Raw genomic sequence first — 19,717 nt, 5'->3', positions numbered from 1 at the left:
CAGATCACCAACCAATAATCTTGATTGAAATATCCAAAACAACAAAACAATCAGAATTACAATTTTCACGGTTGTGCAGCCTGAGTCTCAAGATGAGAGACAAATTTTAGGATCTGTGTCTACTAGGCATCTTTTCTAGATACTATGAAAACTAATAGATGAATTGTGCCTGCCTCACAGTGCCTCAGGTTAAAATAATGTGTCTCTCTATTCCCTCACTAGCACTATCTAGCATCAGCAAATAAAAAAATTAACTTGGTGAGAATGGAGCCACATGTAGTGATTCGTGGGACTATGGGACTATGAGCCTATATTCTAATCTATATTACCTATTTTCTGTTAGGGGTGTCACAATTCTCCAAATCCACGAATTGATTTGATTTTTGATTTTAAGGTCACGATTCGATTACATTTTTGATTTAAACTTTTTTTTCAGCACTGATGGCTACTAGGGGTACTTAACAACAACAGCTTGAGTTTCTGAAATTAAGTTTAAGTGTTACACTTTGTAGACAGTCCTTGCACACTTGTCTCACAGACAGATGTACATAGAGACCAATGTTATTTGTCCAGCTTGGAGGATGGCTCATTTTGGTGAAAAGGTTGGTTGTAGCTTGTCTACCTTACAATGGTAGGGCCTTGTTTGTGTTTTAATAACGTTTCGCTTACGAGTTATTGATCCTGGAAGTTTGAAGTGTGTAGCATAGCCTTCAAACTGTAGTTTTTCTGTCAACTATGCGTTTTTTGTTTACATAATTCACAGGGAAGGCAAAATGTTCCCAAACCGGTGACTTCAGGGAAACACGAGGATATTCCAGTTCTGTTGTTTCTCCATCATCTTCGACTCCGGCAGTGGCCATGGTGTCTCAAAAAGTAATGCAGCTGCAGGCTTCTGGTAAGCTATGCTGTGTCATCTTTGAAATGATGTTTTTTTTGTTTGCACATGCACAAGTAGGCAGGGGTGGAGAGAAAAAAAATCGCTGATCCTGCTTTTGAGTTCGAAGGTCAAAATCGAACACTCATTTCAATCGATTTTTGATTTAGAATCTAAATTGTTACACCCCTATTTTGTATACCTGATATTGTTGTTGTAAACAAACAGAAATGGAGGGAAAAAACACAACAAGAAGACAAGAAATGGGAGCATACTGCTAAAAGTGAATTTTCCTGATAAGTTGGTGGTTGCATAATGCTGACTTTTCAACCAGCTAGCTAACAGTAATGTTTACAAAGTAGTAAGGGCTGTCACTTTAAAAAAGAAATCAAGCTCAAATGAATGAGAAAGAAGCACATAAATAGTTTGAATTAATTCAAACACATACATAACCTAATTCTAATTCTAAACTAAGCTGCCAGCAATAGGTAGCAAGCTACCATGATTGCTCAGCTGCATTTCACAAAGCTGGAAAATAGCCTTACCTTTATCCACAATTTTGACATCAGTGGTTTTGTATCTCTATGACTAGGTAGTTTCCTCAATTTTCCATTGAGAAAGAGGGCAATAGCCTAGTTTATTAAGGTCACAGAGCATGCAATAGATTAAAGAGACAGTGTAACCCCCGCTGGAGTACAAGGCATGGCCTCTTGCGTTTATACACTATGACGGTTTTGTATATGGACATATAATTACAGACTGACTTTCTCAAATACAAACAAGATTTCAAATATATCAAATAAAAAGTGACAGCCTTATTAAAAAGTGTGTGAACAGCTCTCGGTTTTTCATGTTCTTGTTCTCACACACTTTCAGTGCTTCTCTGCCCATTAAAGATGCCACGTGGACACACAACCTGACTCAGTTTAGTCCTCACAGTTTATGATTGTGCCAGTTATTGTAGTTGTAGTTGTGCTGTAGTAAAGTTTTCAGCTTTCAGTAACAAACAGCTAATGATATTCAATAGCCTTTGCTCTTATAGTTATGCTCTTTTGCATGTTGTATGTTCCATACCCTTACCCTTACATAGCACACACTCCAGTGGCCATAGTGGAGGTCCTCAGTTCTTGATAGTGCCATCAAAGAGGTTCTGTTGAAACTTCTGGTTTTAATTTGTCAAACTGAATACATCTGAGGTCTCTTGACAGTGGGTTGATTTTAAAGCTGCACTTAGAAATATTTTTCATATTAACCATGAATCAAATAACTACGTGTAATATGAATATGATGTCACTCATACTGACAAACGCACAGAGAATTATCACCAAACTCTCTTCGGTTCTCCCATCAGCTCTATGAAACATTTTACTCTCTTTAGGATAATTGTTTGTTGTTGCTGTTTTCCAGCCCAAAGCTCTGCTCTCATCAACCTTGTTGCTAGCAGCTGCAGGCAGCTGTTTTCAGCAAATAAGCTCCAGTAAACCACTGTACACTTCCTGCCCAGCTGACAGAAAAGTAAGCAACTAGCTAGTGAAGAAAGGGGAACAACGAGCAGCTAAAGAGCCAGATATTTTTCTCAGGAGTTGGTGGAGACCAAATCAGAGCTAAAAGGAGAGTCAATATTGGACCTTTAATCATCAGGGCGACACATACACAACTCCAACGTTACTCTGTGTCTGCTAGAAGTGTAACTACTGTTGACAGCTCGCATTACCCATAACAATTTTATGAGATGATCAAGGTTGTGGTTTCAACTTGTGCCCCCAAGTGGCAAAAAAATGAAAATAAAAATAATAATAAAAAAAAAATCAGTGAATGCAGCTTTAAAATGAAATGCACTGAAATCTGGGTAACAAATTGAAATTTTCTATAATCATTTGACTAAATTACCATGCGTATGACTCATCTATGGTTAGTTTATTTTAATTTTGCACTCATTTTAAGTTGTATAAGAGCCAAATGCGTAAATTTAAGATGTATTTAATTTAAAGTGTACCACTGCCAAATGGAGCAAGCACAAGCCCTATAGTATTCTCCTATAAAACAATCATTTGTAAACCAAAAAGTGCAGCAAAACTGTTTCTGGTACTGACACATGATGATGACACACCCATTTGACATATGTTAACTATTTTTTTGGTGAGTCCTGTTCTGAAATTAAAGTCAGTGACAAGGTTTTTCTTGATTTGAAAGAAGCTAACATCATTGCTCTTTGTTTTCAGACTACAGATCAGTATGACTAATGCTAGGATCAGACTACACAAAATCAGCCTGATAATGGCCCTACCCAACAGACATGGGACCTTGGGAACAAAAAGTTAGCGTAGGGGGCAACTGGCCTAGTTTGACAATTTCTATGATATGTACTGTGACATTAACCAACAGGAGCACAGATCACTCTTCTGTGCACAACTGTAAACAAGAAGAATGGTAAGAGCAATGATGTTGTTGGAACCATTCAGTGGAACAGTGAAATCAGTCTGGGACCTCCTTCCTGACCACCCTTGAACGTCATACATGTTGTGTCACGGAAGAATTTATGACTCTGTGATGACACAAAGACCATCTAACAAGGCAAAAATCACTGTGTAGTCTGACCCTGGCATAAGAAAAGTTTAGGGTAAGTATGAGTCAAACTGCGAGCAACCACATTACTGTCTTACAAGACGTTCAGACCGAAAACAGCACTGCATTAAAAAAACACAAGGGACCGTGATGTTATTGGTATATTTCTTTAGGAAATAAGTCCAGTTTGGATAAAAGACCAATGAGTTTAAAGGTCTATCAAACACCAAAATACTGCACAGCTGTTCATAATAATATGAGACAGGATTTATCACTCTGGAACGTTACCATGGTGACAGTCGTTTTATCCTCTGTCTCCACAATTGCGTGGTACACAGTAGAATTACCCTGTTCATAGTACAGAGTAATCTACCAGGAATGAGCTCTTGCACATATCTACATAGCACCTTGCCAGATGATGTTGCATTACATTGCCTCAAAAGTGGAGCCAGGTTTGCCAGATGACCTGTGTCTTTTTTGCTGGAGTCCTCCGTGTCAGGACATTGCTGTGCAAAAACAGTGCTCTCATTGAAGTGAACGAGGGGTCTGCGTTTTTTCACACAGTCTGAATGTCGGCCTGAACACTGTCTTGATGTTACACAAGCAATCTGTTGATTTGATATAAACACCATTGAGCAATACAAGCTTGTGATATTCTGCTGAGGAGCAACACTGCTTAAAAGTCCAGCTGCAGTCTCCTTTTTCAACAAACAAACTGCAGTCCTCATCACCTTAAGTTTCTTGAGCAGTAGAAAATTAATAGACTCCTTGTTTCTCAAGCTGCTGTTCACTTTGAGCACAGGATTATGGGCTTTTGCTCAAGGATCTTGGGCTAAAAACAGTTTAAGAACCCCTTGTGCCAAGCCAGCCTTATAGCCAAGATTTTGCTTTTGACAAAACCACATAAATCTTTTGCTTGTCTGTTTGGTAGTTTCTATAACTCTGGCCTGTGGAAGCGTTGGAGAGGAGTTTGAAGAAGCGCTGTACTTGCTGCAGTACTAGCCCTAAGCGCAGTGGGAAAGGGAGAGCTTCAACAGTCCCTCCGTATGCATCTTGTAGAGGAGCTTGAACTCGGCTGGGAGCTGATGAGACTCCTGCCATTTGGTGGTGAATTTGGTGCCCTTCTTGTCATAGTAGTGGTATGGCAGCTCCTTACCCGTGTTTGGGTCCCAGCCAAAGGGCCAGAAGCCGTACAGGTGGATCTGGTCACACATGGAGGATGCCAGCGTGTACATCAGGATCCCGGTGCTGAGGCGCTTCGGCGACAGCTGCTTGGTTTTCCAGTAGCTATTAAGTACAAGTGAGGAGAACAATTTAAAGAGCTGTATTTTCAAGAGCTGAATTTTTCATATAAATATTAAGGTGGAATGTAAATAACATAAAGGAATAAAACAACTAAATTCAGTCTGCTCTTACACTGATGATTCAGTGTAATTTTTTTCCCATCGTTTTGAATTTTATGTTTATTTTGAGTATTAAACATGTGAAGCTCTGGCAAAAAATATTTTCATATCCATGTGAAAATAAGATTTTACTATAACCATTTGCAAAAATAAAAATCAAAGAGATAACCTTGGACTGTGTGCTTGTGGCAGGTTTTGTCAACATGTTCCTACATGCCATTCATAAAAATTATGGGACTAAGCTGTTACTGAAAGGAGTGACTTCAAATATATATATATAAAAAAACTAATTTGACCACTGCTGATGCTTTCAGTCTGCAGCGTCACAGAGGGGAAACTCTCCAAACTGGCCTCAACAAAAGCCTCTCCACAAGTCCTCGATGTGCTGAAAGCCGTCTGAGCTGCTTAAACGTGGTAATTCTTCCAGAGCAGGTAGATTTAATGGGATTGGTAAAGATTAGGGTACTGTACGAGGAGCCTATTCTACCACTACATCACTATAAGCACCAGACTTAAATCCCTCTCCACACACAGTTACAGCTCTGTGCCATACCTTTCACTAAATAGCTGTTTCCTTATAATCCAGCTTTGGAGTCTAAATCTCCTCTTTGCCATATAGAGCACCGCTCAATACAATACAACCACATGTTTGTCACTAACAGTGATATACAGGGACATTTAAACAGAAAGACAGAAATAGAGAAAGAGGGACGAACTAAACAAGAGACAGACTGACAGGTGCTGACATGTTTGTGTCCTGAGTAACACGTAATTTTTCGGAGACAGAGTTGACCAGCCTCACCAGGTTTAAATGGGGACTTACTGTGTGTGAAGCAACTTTGACAAGTAGAAAAGCACTGAAAGGTGCCGGACTCTGAATAAAAAAATGTCAACTATACACCCTGAACTTCCCTACGACCGCTGCGCAGTGCAAGAACATACTAAAGCACTTCTTGGACTAGAAAAACCATTGCCAGTGATCATATCAATCCATGCAGCAATAATGTTTTGTTCCAAAATGTAATCAGCAAAAACTACTGAGTAGTAATTAAATTAATTTTTATGAAACAGGGCTGGGCTTGAGAAACTGTGAAAATCAACAATTCAATTCAATCCAATTCATCCTACAAGCAAGTATAATCTGTGTATCCAAAGCCTGATATACTGTTCTTCTGTGCTGTAGAGCTCCCTTGCTGTCCAAAACCTATTAAAAACACATCAGTGAGTCACACTGTTGCACTGGGTGATATGTTCCTTCATTATCATGAATACATTCACATAGTTTATTTTGACTCAATCCAACACACAGTCCTACTGCCAGAAATATTCACTAAGCACCATATGTATGTTAGTCCACCACTGAAAATAGTTCCCAACAAATGCACCTTTTGCTCATGTTGGAGCAATGTTTCCTAAAATCTAGAGGATAATTAGGAGTCTTTTTAAAAAATGAAAGCTACAGACAAGCCTTTAGCAAAGGAAAAATAAATCACCTGCATGTGGGGTCTTTGTTGTTAATGTACTGCATGATGATATTTGTGGATGTACTGTAGTATTGTAATTTATCTCACTTGTTGATGTACTGCATGATGTTTCCAGGCCAGGCCAGCTGGACCTTCAGCTGACCTCGATGTTCCACAAAGAAGTCAACCAGTGTCCTGGTTACTGTGGCCGACGTGTGGAAGAAAAACGCCGGGATCCACAGGATGGCACCATCCAGCTTCTTCAAGCTTAGGAAGAAGTTGTTCCTGTCCTGCACAGTCAGTAGATTGTTGTAGTATTTCTCAAGGATACTCGGGTTAAAGGTCGTCATGTTGGTCCGCCGCCCAACATCCTTCTTAAAGATTTCTGTCGGCGCAAAGTTGCAGCGGAAGACAAAGTCAAACTTCTCAATTTGGGTACCACAGCGAGAGCCAGTAAGGATGCCGCTGTTGCCGACCACTGCGCAGACGTTGTAGTGCTTGTTGAGGATTGGCGAGACCTCGGGGAGGAGTGAGCGGAAGTTCTCGCCAATGGAGAAGACATACTTGTGGCTCGAATAGTCATAGTGCATCAGCTGTCCAATTCGCACCGAGCTTCGTGTCAGCGTGAAGTTGTGGGGAATGTCGATGTACTGAGAAATCTCATTCCTGCAAGATGCAAAGATGTTTTTGTTCATTACTGCGGCCTCACTGTAAGCTTCCACAAGCTTCGCACATTGGGTTTTTTCATATTTACCATAGCACAGGGAAATTTACAGGGTTTGGACAACTGTAAGTTGTTCCAGGTCGACAAAATAATATGAAACTTACGATATAAAGACCCAATATAAGAAAACCACAAAAAAAAAAAATACCATAGAGTTGAATCAAATCTTTATTGCATTGGATGCACTGTATACTACAGGTGTTGCTGTTAACATGTCCACCTCCTCCAGTTCTCAACGTAAGGTAATTTAAGCTTATTTTACAGATTTGCTCTTTATGCAGTCATTACTGTGGATACGACAGCTGGCACTGTGACCACCACAAAATGTAAAAATAATTATAATAATGACAAACAGTGGATGAAGGATTTAAACCCCATACTGCACAGATCTGATTAACTATAAACACAATAAAACCAGTTAATACCAACTCTGCATTTAAATTATGTCCTTCAGTCTAATTGGAAACAATGATTATGATGATATTATGTACTGTATATAATTCTCAATCTGCATTAAACATGATTTGTATGCATATTAATGTTTGTAGATGATGGAGGAGCAGAATGTTGCTGTAGATGCAGTTCTCTTGTTTTGTCGCTGCTTTGTTTTCAACCATTTAGCCCCATCAGATCTGATTAAACCACATTTTGTGATATTAAAATTCATCAGCATCAAAATAAGTGTTTCATTTTCTGATGCTTTTTTTCCTGATGATCTTTTAATCTGAACATGATTTTGGCTCTCTGGTTGCACAAAAAACACTTCTGCTTCCACAAGGGCTTTCATTGTCATTACTACTAATGGATCTGTTTTGACCAAATAGACAAGTACACTTATGGACTAAAGACAGAGAGAATTGAGAGACTCCATAACAATGAGGACTTGAAACTTGACTTGAACTTGACTGCTGAGATACATGACTTATTTGAGATTTGACTTGACTTGAGGCTTGAAAGCAAAAACAAGAAAGCGACAGGAAGGACTTGCATCATCAACCATCAATATGTAATTATTTGGCCTCTCCACTGAAAGGACTTTGTCTCTATGATGTGAAGAACCACTATCAACAGCTTCAACTTGAGATTTTACTTGGACTTGCCCTAAAAGACTGGAGACATAACGATTAGCTTTAACACGACTTGAGACTTGACTTGGATTTGCCCTCCATGACCTCAGACTTACCTTGAGACTTGCTTTGACAAAACCTGTCAAAGACTTATCTAAACTGACTCAAGACTTAACTTGGACTTGCCATCAAGGACTTGAAACTTTTTAGATTGGGTTTGACAAGACTCAAGCCTTGACTCGAGACTTGAATTGGACTTGCCTTCAAGGACTACTTTGTAAGGACTTGAGACAAAGTCTTGACTGACTTGAGACCCGCTTTGACAAGATTTGAGACTTAAGACCTGTCCTCAAGGATTTGAGAGTTGACTTAAGACTTGCTTTGTCAAGACTCAAGACTTGATTTGAACTTGCTCTCCAAATTAGATGTTCATGCGTTTAATAAAAAATAAGTCAAGTCATAAGTCATATATAAATATAATAACTTACATTGTTGAATGATTAACCTAAATTAATCCGATAAGGAATTCAAAAGATTTTATAATGGATTCAGATTTAATAAAATGCTTTCAAACTCAAACACCACAACAACATAAGCCATCTGTTGTCAACATTAACTTATTTGTAAACAATACATGTTCTATGTGAATGCTGCCTTATTTTTTGTTACTGTGACATTGTTGTGATCTTTGCTCAAGATAACTGAAGCATTTTTACTACTACTGCTGTAAGTGCTAAAAGCATTCTAAGCTTTCAGCACCCGAGGAAAACACGATGGAAAGAGGGAGATTGTGTGTGTATGAGTGTGTAACCTACCTCTGCTGTATAAAAGCAGTGCTGTTGTACCTCCATTTAGAGGAGTTCTGCAGGTCCTCGCTGAGAGCGTTTGTCAGAGGAGTGAAAGCTGGATCCAGATACTTCATTGCCAGCTGGGAGCTACACAAAGGAAGAGGAGGAGGTAAAAAAGGAGGAGGAAGAGACATGAAGGTTAACCCAGTCTTCCTGTGTGAGGAGGAGGTTGGCTTCATCCACTTGCACTTCAAAATGTTTTTGAGAAGCGTTTTAGCTCCTTTAAAACAAGGTTTGTAGAAAATGCCTTGGGCGGTTGAAGGATAATTCGTTTGACAGGGATAGGAAGACAAGCAGTCAGACTATCAGACATGTTGTAAACAAGCCAATAGCTTAGCCACTCAGTTAAACCATGTTTTCTGACCAGACCTGGTTTGAACATTCATAAATTTGCATAGGAACAGTCTGCGCAAAAATTGGAGAAAAAATTGTACATGTTCTTTTCATCCAAGCTGTTGCAGCAGTGACGATAGTTTGTTGTTTCTTATTTCTATTGCACAAAGATGCCTCTTTGTTACTTGAAAAATACCTTAAAACCTGAAAGTGAGGGCACCTGAAATGTCGCACAGGAAAGCTGTGTATGCTATGCACATAACTATGGTAAGTAACATAGGTGAAATTTGAAGTAGGATTAGGTCTGTAAACTGTGATGGATGTTTACACCTGACAGTTTGAATAATCATTTTACAGTTCACCTTTGTTTTCTCTTCCAAATAAGTTTGACTAACTTGTGGGTCTGACTGCTTGTGTTTCTTGACGTGTCAAACTTTGTTATAGCAATGTTTTAGATATCATGGCCAAAAGTAGAAAAATAAGACTCAAGATGTAATAAAGAGCTAGGGCTGGGTGCTGCAGAAGATTCATAATTACTGATATTTTGTCTTTTTCTCCATCAGTCTTCACAAAGCTAAAATGCCTCCAAAAGAAGAAGCTGATTGAAATGTGCAAGTGTTTGAGGAGCCATTCAGAAGATATGTTTTGTTTCTTTTAGAAATCCGCTGCAGTGAAAAACTCATTCAGACAGTTTCATTTACACTATCAGCTCAGTGTAAACGCAGACTTTGAGCCCTTTGCGTACTTGTGAATCTAGTCTTAGAATAAAATCACCTCAGTGGACTGTGGGGAAATTAGCAACAAGGCCAAACTGTTGCAGCAATTCTGTCCATCTTAGCAAGTTGTTCATATTTAATTTGAAACACTGTATGTGATGTGAAATATTTATCCTTCATTCAAATTCAGTTTCATGTACTTCTTTCAGTTTCAAGATGGTTTGAAAAAACTGTCGGCATCTTGAAATGACGCCTTGTAATTGAAGACTTTCTAAAATATTTTAAGATTGAAGATGAGGTCAACATACTTGTTAAGATGAACACTTTTTTTGCAGTGCAAGAAGCCTAAACTCTTCCATTCCCCTCTAATGATAATCCCCATGAGTGAGTATAAAACCTTAACCAGAGGATTAACCATGTATTCCTTTATCTTTTAAGCCTTTCCATATGCCTGCTTTATGCACAGAAACCTTGACATTTTAAATGTATTTGAGTTTTTCTTGTCCATGTTGCTGTCACCTGGTCGAATAACGACCCTCCAAAGTCAGGATAGCATTCGGTTCACATTTCCTGTTACAGTAATAGGCCAACATTTTGGGAAATCCTCTCATTCTCCATCTTCCCCAGGGTCAGATGAGAAAATGAATCTCTGAGTATCCAGTACAGAGATGTGATCCAGGTCCAGGATGTGTTTAGCCTAGCTTAGTACAAAGACTGGAAGCAGGGGGACACTGTTAGCTTAGCTCCCTCAAAAGAGAGAAATACACCTGACAAATACAAAGCTATCTGATTAAATGTTTTATCTTGTTTATTATACAGGTGTAGGTGTGTACAGGTGTACTTGATGACCAATGACTCCTGGGCACAGTAACGGCATGTAGCATCTCAAAAGTCCAGTTGTTATTGGAGGAATGTTGAAAACACAAACTCACTGGATAGTAGGAAATCTTAGTGAGTTTTAAGGTGAAAAAATTTACATGAACATTTTCAGATTAAATCCAAAAGAGAGCAATAACTTCCATTAAAGTTGTAACCCTTAAGATTTTCATGAAATCAAACTCCATTTTGATATTATTTATGGTAGCGATTCAATGTATTTACATGCTGTAATTATCTCTCTGTATGGTAGTTTTTATGAGTTGTGGCAGGGTATGCCATTCCCGCACAGGATTCAGATTTCCTTCCAAAGCATGAGGGATTCACAGGAAAATGATGCATGCATGTAATCTAATGCAGTTTAATGTCATTGATATCAGCCTCACTGTTGGCTCTCTTTGTGTCAGAGCTGAATTAAGCTTTTGTTGTGAAGCAGCCATAGGAAACACAATCTTTAAAATTGGACTGGACTTATCTCTGTACCAGTCACACAGAGATGAAACTGATATCCATCTTCTCATCATCGTCTGGGGAAGACGGACAGCAAGAGATTTTCCCAAATGTTGGAAAGCTAGTTTAATGAGAGAACTTGCCTCTTTAACACTACTCTACTGAATTTGACTAAACACCAAAATGTCGAGGTTTCAGGTCAAGATTCTGCTATGGCAGACACAACTGGTCAAATAGTATTTGCAAGTAAGTTGAAGTTTGGTTCATCCTGCATGAAAAACCAGGCCGGTGGAGTTTACTGCATCAGGAGGTTCGATCACCGAGATTTTGACAAAACCCAACACCAAAATCTGTGATCATTCAAACATTTTGTAACCTATCATACTGTCCTGAACGGCAAACCCCACCTCTGTGGTGCCTGGTCAGTCTAACACCAACTCTTAAAAGTATTTGTAAATACTGTTTGACCTGGATCTGATGGCAGTCAGACCTCCAGCAGCTTTATTTTGTGGTTGCAGCGTCCGCCATCTTTGTAGAAAGTGAGGCTCAGCCAGAATGGTGCAGCACTGGATCAGGATCAGCATGAAATATTGATTAGAATTTGCCCAAAAGAAAACTGTAAAAATACTAAAAATGAACAAATTGGTGTTGGGAAAGCAACTCACTTCATATCAAGACTTCTGAGTTGTTAATTTGGACACATCACTACAAATGTATATTAGGGAGCCCCTAAAGTCCCCAAAGATCATGTATTTTTTATCCCTTACATGCACACAAGATACTAACTTGTGCAGGCAAATATTAGATTAAAAAATGTAATCTTTTGGGACTTTGGGGGCTTTGTGATGAAATAAAGTGACATATAATTCATACTTTCTAAAAGAGAATGTTTTTACTAGTCTCTTGACTTCTTTATTTCATGCTGTTTCAAATCCAGCACCAAACCATCAAACGGCATAGAAAATTTAGTGTCTTAGACTCGATGTTGCTTCTCGTCTTTATAGCAACACAAACAGTTTGATGGCTGCAGGTTTCAGCTCGGCTGAAAACAGCTGAAGCAGAAGCTGCAGATGGTTTTATAAGAAAGACAACTGCTGCTACAAACGTCAAACAAAGACTCTCCCACTTCAACTGATCAATAGCAGGAAGTAAGTTGTTTGTCAGACCATAGATAAATAGATAATTTTCTTGAACACGTCAGCACTCTGTATTCACCTCAGGTCGGGTTTGCGAGGCGGCCTCTCGCTGCAGGAGGAACGTGAAACAAAAACATGAAAAAAGACTCATTCACTCTTATCTAAATCATCATTTAACTGACAGAAAAGAATACAAAAAATTGACTCTATGAAAACCTGGCATGCAGAGGTTAAGTGCATTCAAATTAGTATATATCATATCATAGCAACAGTAATGCACTTATAATGGTGATATAATACAGCTATAAAGGTGATTACCGTATCTTTGCTGTATGAAACTTTTTGCACATTTACAAAGTGCTGCTTAAATAAAAAGACAAACATTTGACAATTGGACACAGTAAGAGATAGATTTGGTCTAAACACTGGATGAGTCAATACATTTGTTAAAAAACATAAAAATATGACCCCCAGAGACTGCAATGTTCATGACATTTTATCCTGTACTTTAATCAGCAAAAATATCAAGGGGAGGGGCAGGGGGATGGGGTGTTATTATGAAATGAAACTATGAAAGGTCTCAACAGCTATTGGATACATTGCCATGAATTCGGTACAGATATCCAGGATGCCCAGAAGATGAATCCTAATGATTTTGGTGATCTCCTTACTTTTCCTGTAGCGCCACCAGTAGGTCAAACATAAAATGTAAAATTTCATACAGACATTCATAGTTCCTAGGTGACATATTGCAATGACTTTTGTGATCCTCTGACTTTTCATTGTGCCACCATGAGGATGGTATTTGTGAGTGAAATATTTTGCAACTATTGAATGGATTGCCACGAAATATGGTGCATACATTCATGTTCCCCTCAGGATGAATCCTGATAACCTGAGTGATCCTCTGACCTTTCATGTAGCGCCATCATCAGGTCACATTTTCATTGCTGTAGTACTTTGCTTTATGACCAAATACCTGCAAAACTAACATTCCCATCAGCCTCAGCTGGACTTAATATTTATTACTGATTAGAAATTGTTAGCATGCTCACACACTAAAGTAAGATGGTGACAATGTTATCATTGCATTGTGAGCATGACACCATGCTGATTATAGCATTTAGCTCAAAGCACCACCTCAATGAAAGCATTGCACATGCAATGAAGGACAAGTTACATAAATTGGGAGGTGCATGACCATGCACTACACAGGGGACGTTTCATTGACCTTAAACAAAGCATCAGTGTGGCCAATCATTTTAAGGGAAACCTAACCATTAGAGTCTAGTGGAAATTTTCCCCCAGCTGGTGGTGCTACAGTAAAGGTCAGTCAGTCACCAAGATCATTTGGAGTATTGTCTTCTTCAACTTAATGATGGCAGATGGACAAACATGTTCTCCATCCACTGGCTGCACCGCAAACAGAGCAAAACCACAAATTTCTCTGAATCACCATCTTGCAACAACACAGCAGGAAACTTATACAGATTTGTCCACCAGCAGAGTATTTTCTCTTCAAAATGCTGCTCTCCACATCTAACTCACTCTGAGCGTAACCTTGGCCTGTGGTGACAGCAAGCCAGGAGGAAAATGATTACAGGCGGGTGGAAAATGAATGCGGCTCTCGTGCCGTAAATCTGAGCCAAGGACGGCTTGCTGGCCTCCAGAACCTTCATCAGACCGACGCTGTTTTAGCGTCACACTCCGGACCTGACCGAACATGTCGGACAACAAAGATTTACAGAATGATTTTCCATGCAGTTGTACCGCAGTGACCCTACTAAAACCTGTTTCAAGGTATCAGAGCTCTGCTGGTGTCAACAGACATCCTGTTTGGACTGGAATCTGAGGCAGTAAAAATGCAATAAATCCAGCTGTAAACATACCTCACACACACACACACACTCAGGATCTGACCATCTAAACTAGTTGTGGAGGTCATCAGACATACAGGCTCATTAACAATAACCTGTAAATGGAGAGCCCATATCCTTGCTCTACTCTGTTCGCCTCTGTTCCTCCGCATTTTTTTTCATCAGTCTCTTTGAAAAGATAAAACATTTTTCTGTCATACAAACACAGTTCTCTGTCCATACCCACTCTATCTATCCAGAGCGAAAAAAATTAGCAACGTGCAGCATAATCCAGCACTGTGTCCCGTCCACTATGTTCACCTTGTCAGAGTATGTAAGTAAATGTGAAAGTAATCTATGTACTTTACCATTTTGTACTAACAGGAAATGATACAGGATGTGTCATCAATCAAACAATGGCTTTGGTTAAACTTCATACAGAGAAAACAAGATGCTTCTTATACTTCTTTTTACTTTATAATATACTATACTATTAAAATGAACACTTTTCTGAAATTTGGCTGGAGCCGTTGCATCACAGCTCACAATTCATTTTAATGTTTTGCAGCTTGGAGAAGCTCCTTCGTTTCCTTTGTGCATTGCATTGTGGGACAGCAATGTGCATTACCAGCACACACAAAATGCAAGTCTATTTAGTCTGCACACTGACTTTTGCAAGGATTTCATAACGTTTCAAATATTTGCCAGGGCCTACATTTACTGCAGAGAGACCCAAGTCTTTTTTTGAAACTTCCTCTATGTTTACCTGTTGTCTTGATAAATTCAGGATAATGTAGCCTACATTTCCATGACTCACTACTGTTACGGTTAAGTCCAGTTCCTTCTGCTTTGCTGTTGTTGATGTTAAAAGTTATTGTCAAGAAAATTCAACCATCCCACACAGATGTTGCACATTAAAATCTTTCCATCAACTCAAAGAGCATCATTTTTAACAGGACGGGTTGAGTTTCATTAAGAGCTGCTTAACACCAATAGAAAGAATGTGACTTTATTGTTGTACTGAGAAAAATGGCGTGGTGGAAAGCAAGACACAAACTTGGCTTTTATGAGAATTTATAAAGTCTGTATATACAGCCGGTTTCATAACCTCAAGACTGTATAAAGTCTGGAATTGGGAGACAGGCCAGATTTCAGGTATCCACTTATAATCTCAGTACATCATGATCTCATGATTATTTGCTGAAATATGTAAAATAAAAGGCTTACTCATCACCCAGATGTCCTCCTAAGTCAGAATCAGTATGACTGTTTGCATCATGAGTCATTCACAAAATGTGTTTTAAAATTTGGAGTCTTTTTTTTCAACAAAACACTTCACAATATGCACTTGGAGAGAAACATGGCTATAAAAGGACTAAAGAAGAGACACAAGAGCTGTGAGTGAATGAGCTGCTCTAGTTCACAGCTGTGGGATTAAGTGACAGATGCCCTGTTTTCCTTCAGGCTGATACAAACACACACTGAAAACACATTGACATATACCACATTTAGACCACTTTATCAGGGCTAAGGATGTCTTCTTATTGAAGAAAAACATCAGCCAATTAGTGTCATCCATTATTGACATATGGTGTAGTTTGCCTTATTATACTGTATATTCAATACAAAATTTATCAGTAACACACTGGCTATCTACTAGGACATATAAATCTGCACAGTCTTCTGCTGAGACACTGTGATCAGATTTAAAAGCAGCAGCAGTAATTGAGATATTCTACAGAAAGGAAAACATCAGTGACCCTTTTTTAACTGAAGTTGTAGTAGCGTAAAGTGCTCATAATTTGAGGTGTATTAGTACATCTGTCAGATACCATTCATATAAATATACTTACAGCTGCTAGTGGTGGAAAGACCAACAGTAATAGCGGTAAACAATAGTAGTGGTACTGTAGTAGTAGGAGAAGAATGCTAGTAATAATAGTAACTGCAAAATCAGTAGTAGGTAGAATTAGACATAGTGGGAAATCAGAAATAAGTATAGTATGACCCGTACATGTTGTAGCAGTAGCAATAATATAACTCGGACAAAGGACAAAGGACACCCGAAAGGGGCTGCTAGCTGATCTGCTGTTAACGTTTGCTCTGCTTGTTTCTCTTAAGATCCAGACTAGGCTAGCTGTTTTATGCTAAGCTACGCCAACCAGATCCTGACTCTAGGTCTTTACTAAAAACACATGAGAGAAGTTCTGATCTTTTCATTTCCCTCTCAGCAAGAATGCAAATAAGCGTACAGGGTGTCAAACTACTCCTTTAATGTTTTCCACAAATGATATTATGTCAGCTATCTTATTTTTTGCATGAGGATTTTAATATCAACATACATATAGGCCTCCAATATCTATCAGCAGCTTTTGTCCAAAACTGCATGTCCATTTCAGCCCTCAAAAACAAATATGAACAGAACATGGACTGTATGTTGACTCTTTCTTTGGGAAAAGTAACTTCCACATCCTAGTTTGAATTGATAATGCTTCCAGTAAAGATCGGTCAAATCTTTGAGATTCCCTTCTACCGGGAGATCAGAGGTCAGCTGCTAGTTCTAATATTTTGTCCACCTCTATTTACATTAATTGGTTTAGGCATCTGTAAAAAGGCCCATCATCCCATCATGTGTTCATGGTTACTGAAAAACTGGTCTCTTTATTTGAAACATCTGCTTATACACTATGCTGTTATTGCTGCATATACTTTTTCAGTGAAAAGCTTGTTTACATGAGAACTGAGCTACTGTAACTAATGCTAGCAGCTGGTGTCATGGTGCCAGTTCATCCCAAAGGTGAAAGGTCAGGGTTCTGTGCAGGTCAGTCAAGTTCTTCCACACCAAACTGGGAAAAATAATTTATTTATGGAGCTGGCTTTGGAAAGAAGCGGTGAGTCCATGGCATAAAGTAAGATCGAGCATCAAGGTTTGTGTCCCGTCACAATCCACCATTTAATGTGTGCTTTTTTTCTACAACCATAACCACAAACTTTTCCCCAACATTAGACATACTATAGATACATGGATAGATATTACAGAAAGAAATCATTTTAACAATGTGGCCTTAGACATTAAAAAATATTGTCATTATACATAATCTAGTGTTTTGCAGAAACGTCCAATAGCAAGGTTCCATCTTACAACAGGTTCTAAAATATAATTGTATGCTGTAGCATGAAGATTCCCCTTCATTATAACTGAGGGGCCTAGATAGAACAAACAATACAAACAGCCCAAAAACAGTACCAAACATACACTAAAGTACGTGGTTAGGTCCACATACCTTTGGCCATTTGGTATATAAATGATTAGAATGAACATTTTAATAAAGTCTGGTCTGAGAAACAGAACATCTGCTCTTACAGTGATTATATGCAGCAGTGTTTGTCATTTACAGGCAGGTGAGCACAGCAGTACAGTGTGATCTGTGAGGCCTCACACAGCAGAGAGGCCTTCACCTGAGTCTGAGCTGCTCACTGCATCACCTTCATGAGCTACTGTAAACATATTTCAGTAAACAGCGTTTGGGTTTTTCTGATATGGTTGCTCCATCCTGGAAGAGGGATGACTTACTGTCAAACTATAAAAAAAAAAAACACCAGTGATTGCTCTTTAACAACGTTCATGAGGATTTAAAACCATTTCAAAACATAAACAGTCATGCTGCATCAACTCAGATCCAACTGGTTTTCCTGCCCTGTCAGCATATAGCCTACATATGAAAACACTGTTCTGATGCAAACCAAGCCTGGCCTAAACTCACCGAAAGCCGGCGTGGAACATATACATCCTGGGTCCTCCATTAGGTCCGTATCTGGGGGTGCTGAGCAGGAAGTCCTTCTTGATGGACACGTAGCTGATGAGCGACAGGATGAGCAGCGCCACGCTGAACATGACGAGCCCCAGCGCGCTGGCGATCCGCACCATCTTGCCTCTCTGCGGGCAGCGGCCCCCCCGGACCAGAGGATCACTGACCGGCCAGGTCCAGGACGAGGAGACAGCGAGCACCCAGGCGCACCGCATCAGCGGCAGAACGAGGGCGGAGGCGCGGAGACTACGAGCTCTGCGCGCAAGTTTCAGAGTCCATGTGGAAGGAAAAGCAGACGCGGTGTCGCAGGGATGTAGCGTTATCTTACAGTGGGTTTCATCAACTGAATGGCAGACAACGCGGCGGCGGCGGCGGCGGCGGCGGCGGCGACGCGTCAGCGGCAAAGACAGGCGCAGAAATGCAAAAGGCCGGACAAGCGAACAAGGACGGGCAGACCGCAGATTTATCGACGCTTTTATCAGAGGTCATGAAGGCTACACAGTCCATGTGTAGAGCTGGAGCGAAAAGCCGGGTGTCGCGTTTCTGCAGCAGATTTCACAACCAAAATATCAGGCAAGAAGGTAGCGACGCGTCTGCGGAAGAAAAGACGCAGGAGGAACGAGTGTGACGCATTGAGGGTCCATGTATCTGAGGATGCGAGATAGGAGGGAGGAGAGGGGTCGTGGAGGGGTTTCTGCCGGCACGCAGGGTCAGATTACAGCCGGTTTCATAACCTCAAGGCGGTGAAATGCAGCGGCGACGCGCGGTATCCTGCAGGGAGGTGATGCAGGCGGCCGGCGGATGCTGCTCCCCCTCTTCATCTGCATCCTCGCGTCTCTCTCCCCCTCTGTCCTCTCCGGTAGTCTGATTAATTAAACCGGAGTGTCGCTTTAAGGAGACGCAGCTCTTGTATCGCTGTAATCAGATAAACAGCAGCAGCATCCGAGGCGGAGCTCTGCTTCCTGTTGGAGGAAAAGGCGCACAGGCAGAGGACCGCCGCTCAGACTGAGCAGGAGGGCTGCAGGGTGTCAGTCTGAACTCACACATTCAGAAACATGTGAAATTATATATATATTTTTTAAAAATAATGTTTTTAGCGCATGTCAAAACTTAAAATATGTATGTGGCGTTTGCAGCGTATGGCAAACTGTATTTTTAATGTAATGTTAAATAATGGATTTACTGTATGTTCACATATATGGACAAATCCTTTTGACCCTTTATGTGTTGCAGTATTAATTACAAGAAAATTCCACATTTGGGATATTTTTCAAACCTACATTTTTGTTGTAGCAGCACAAGGTTATTGGTCTGAATGCACCAGCTGCTTGGATGAAGGATGTTTAACTAATATAAAGACTATAGAGTCTATACAGACTAAGACTATACAGATATATATATCAACATTTATGATACAAAACTGTGTTATATATCTGTAAAATTACATTAGATACTGAGTGAGATACATTTTACAGTACACTATTTACTGTATTTAGTTTACATACATAGCCGTGCATCCAGTTTTAGTATGAGGGATTTACATTTTTATTATTCTAATAGTTTGGTTGACCTGTGGGATTAATCTTTATCTGTTCAG

At 39.7% G+C, this 19,717-nt stretch overlaps 1 protein-coding gene across 2 annotated transcripts; it reads right to left on the bottom strand.

Annotated features, from left to right (window-relative positions):
- Positions 1 to 591: 591 nt before the first annotated feature.
- Positions 592 to 19,136, bottom strand: st8sia3 (ST8 alpha-N-acetyl-neuraminide alpha-2,8-sialyltransferase 3). Of its 2 annotated transcripts, XM_042394271.1 has the most exons (5): positions 18,076 to 19,136; positions 12,535 to 12,564; positions 8,912 to 9,031; positions 6,414 to 6,971; positions 592 to 4,726 (listed from the first exon to the last, which is right to left on the bottom strand). In XM_042394271.1, the coding sequence occupies exons 1-5, from the start codon at positions 18,333 to 18,335 to the stop codon at positions 4,444 to 4,446; spliced, it is 1,251 nt and encodes a 416-aa protein (XP_042250205.1). In that variant the 5' UTR covers positions 18,336 to 19,136; the 3' UTR covers positions 592 to 4,443. The 2 variants fall into 2 exon arrangements, with proteins under 2 accessions (XP_042250205.1, XP_042250206.1); XM_042394272.1 differs by lacking the exon at positions 12,535 to 12,564.
- Between the last annotated feature and the right edge of the window lie 581 nt (positions 19,137 to 19,717).

This window comes from Thunnus maccoyii, chromosome 19, assembly GCF_910596095.1.
Source record: "Thunnus maccoyii chromosome 19, fThuMac1.1, whole genome shotgun sequence".
Classification (NCBI taxonomy): domain Eukaryota; kingdom Metazoa; phylum Chordata; class Actinopteri; order Scombriformes; family Scombridae; genus Thunnus; species Thunnus maccoyii.
The sequence above is the reverse complement of the archived record's forward strand: the minus strand, read 5'-3'. Positions and strand labels throughout refer to the sequence as shown.

Excerpts from the sequence above, each read along its gene's own strand:
- st8sia3 (XM_042394271.1), bottom strand. The coding sequence starts at position 18,335 with ATGCGGTGCGCCTGGGTGCTCGCTGTCTCCTCGTCCTGGACCTGGCCG. Across the intron at positions 9,032-12,534 it reads CCTCGCAAACCCGACCTGAG|CTCCCAGCTGGCAATGAAGT; the intron begins GTGAATACAGAG and ends TCCTTTGTGTAG. Across the intron at positions 6,972-8,911 it reads ACTGCTTTTATACAGCAGAG|GAATGAGATTTCTCAGTACA; the intron begins GTAGGTTACACA and ends TGCATCTTGCAG.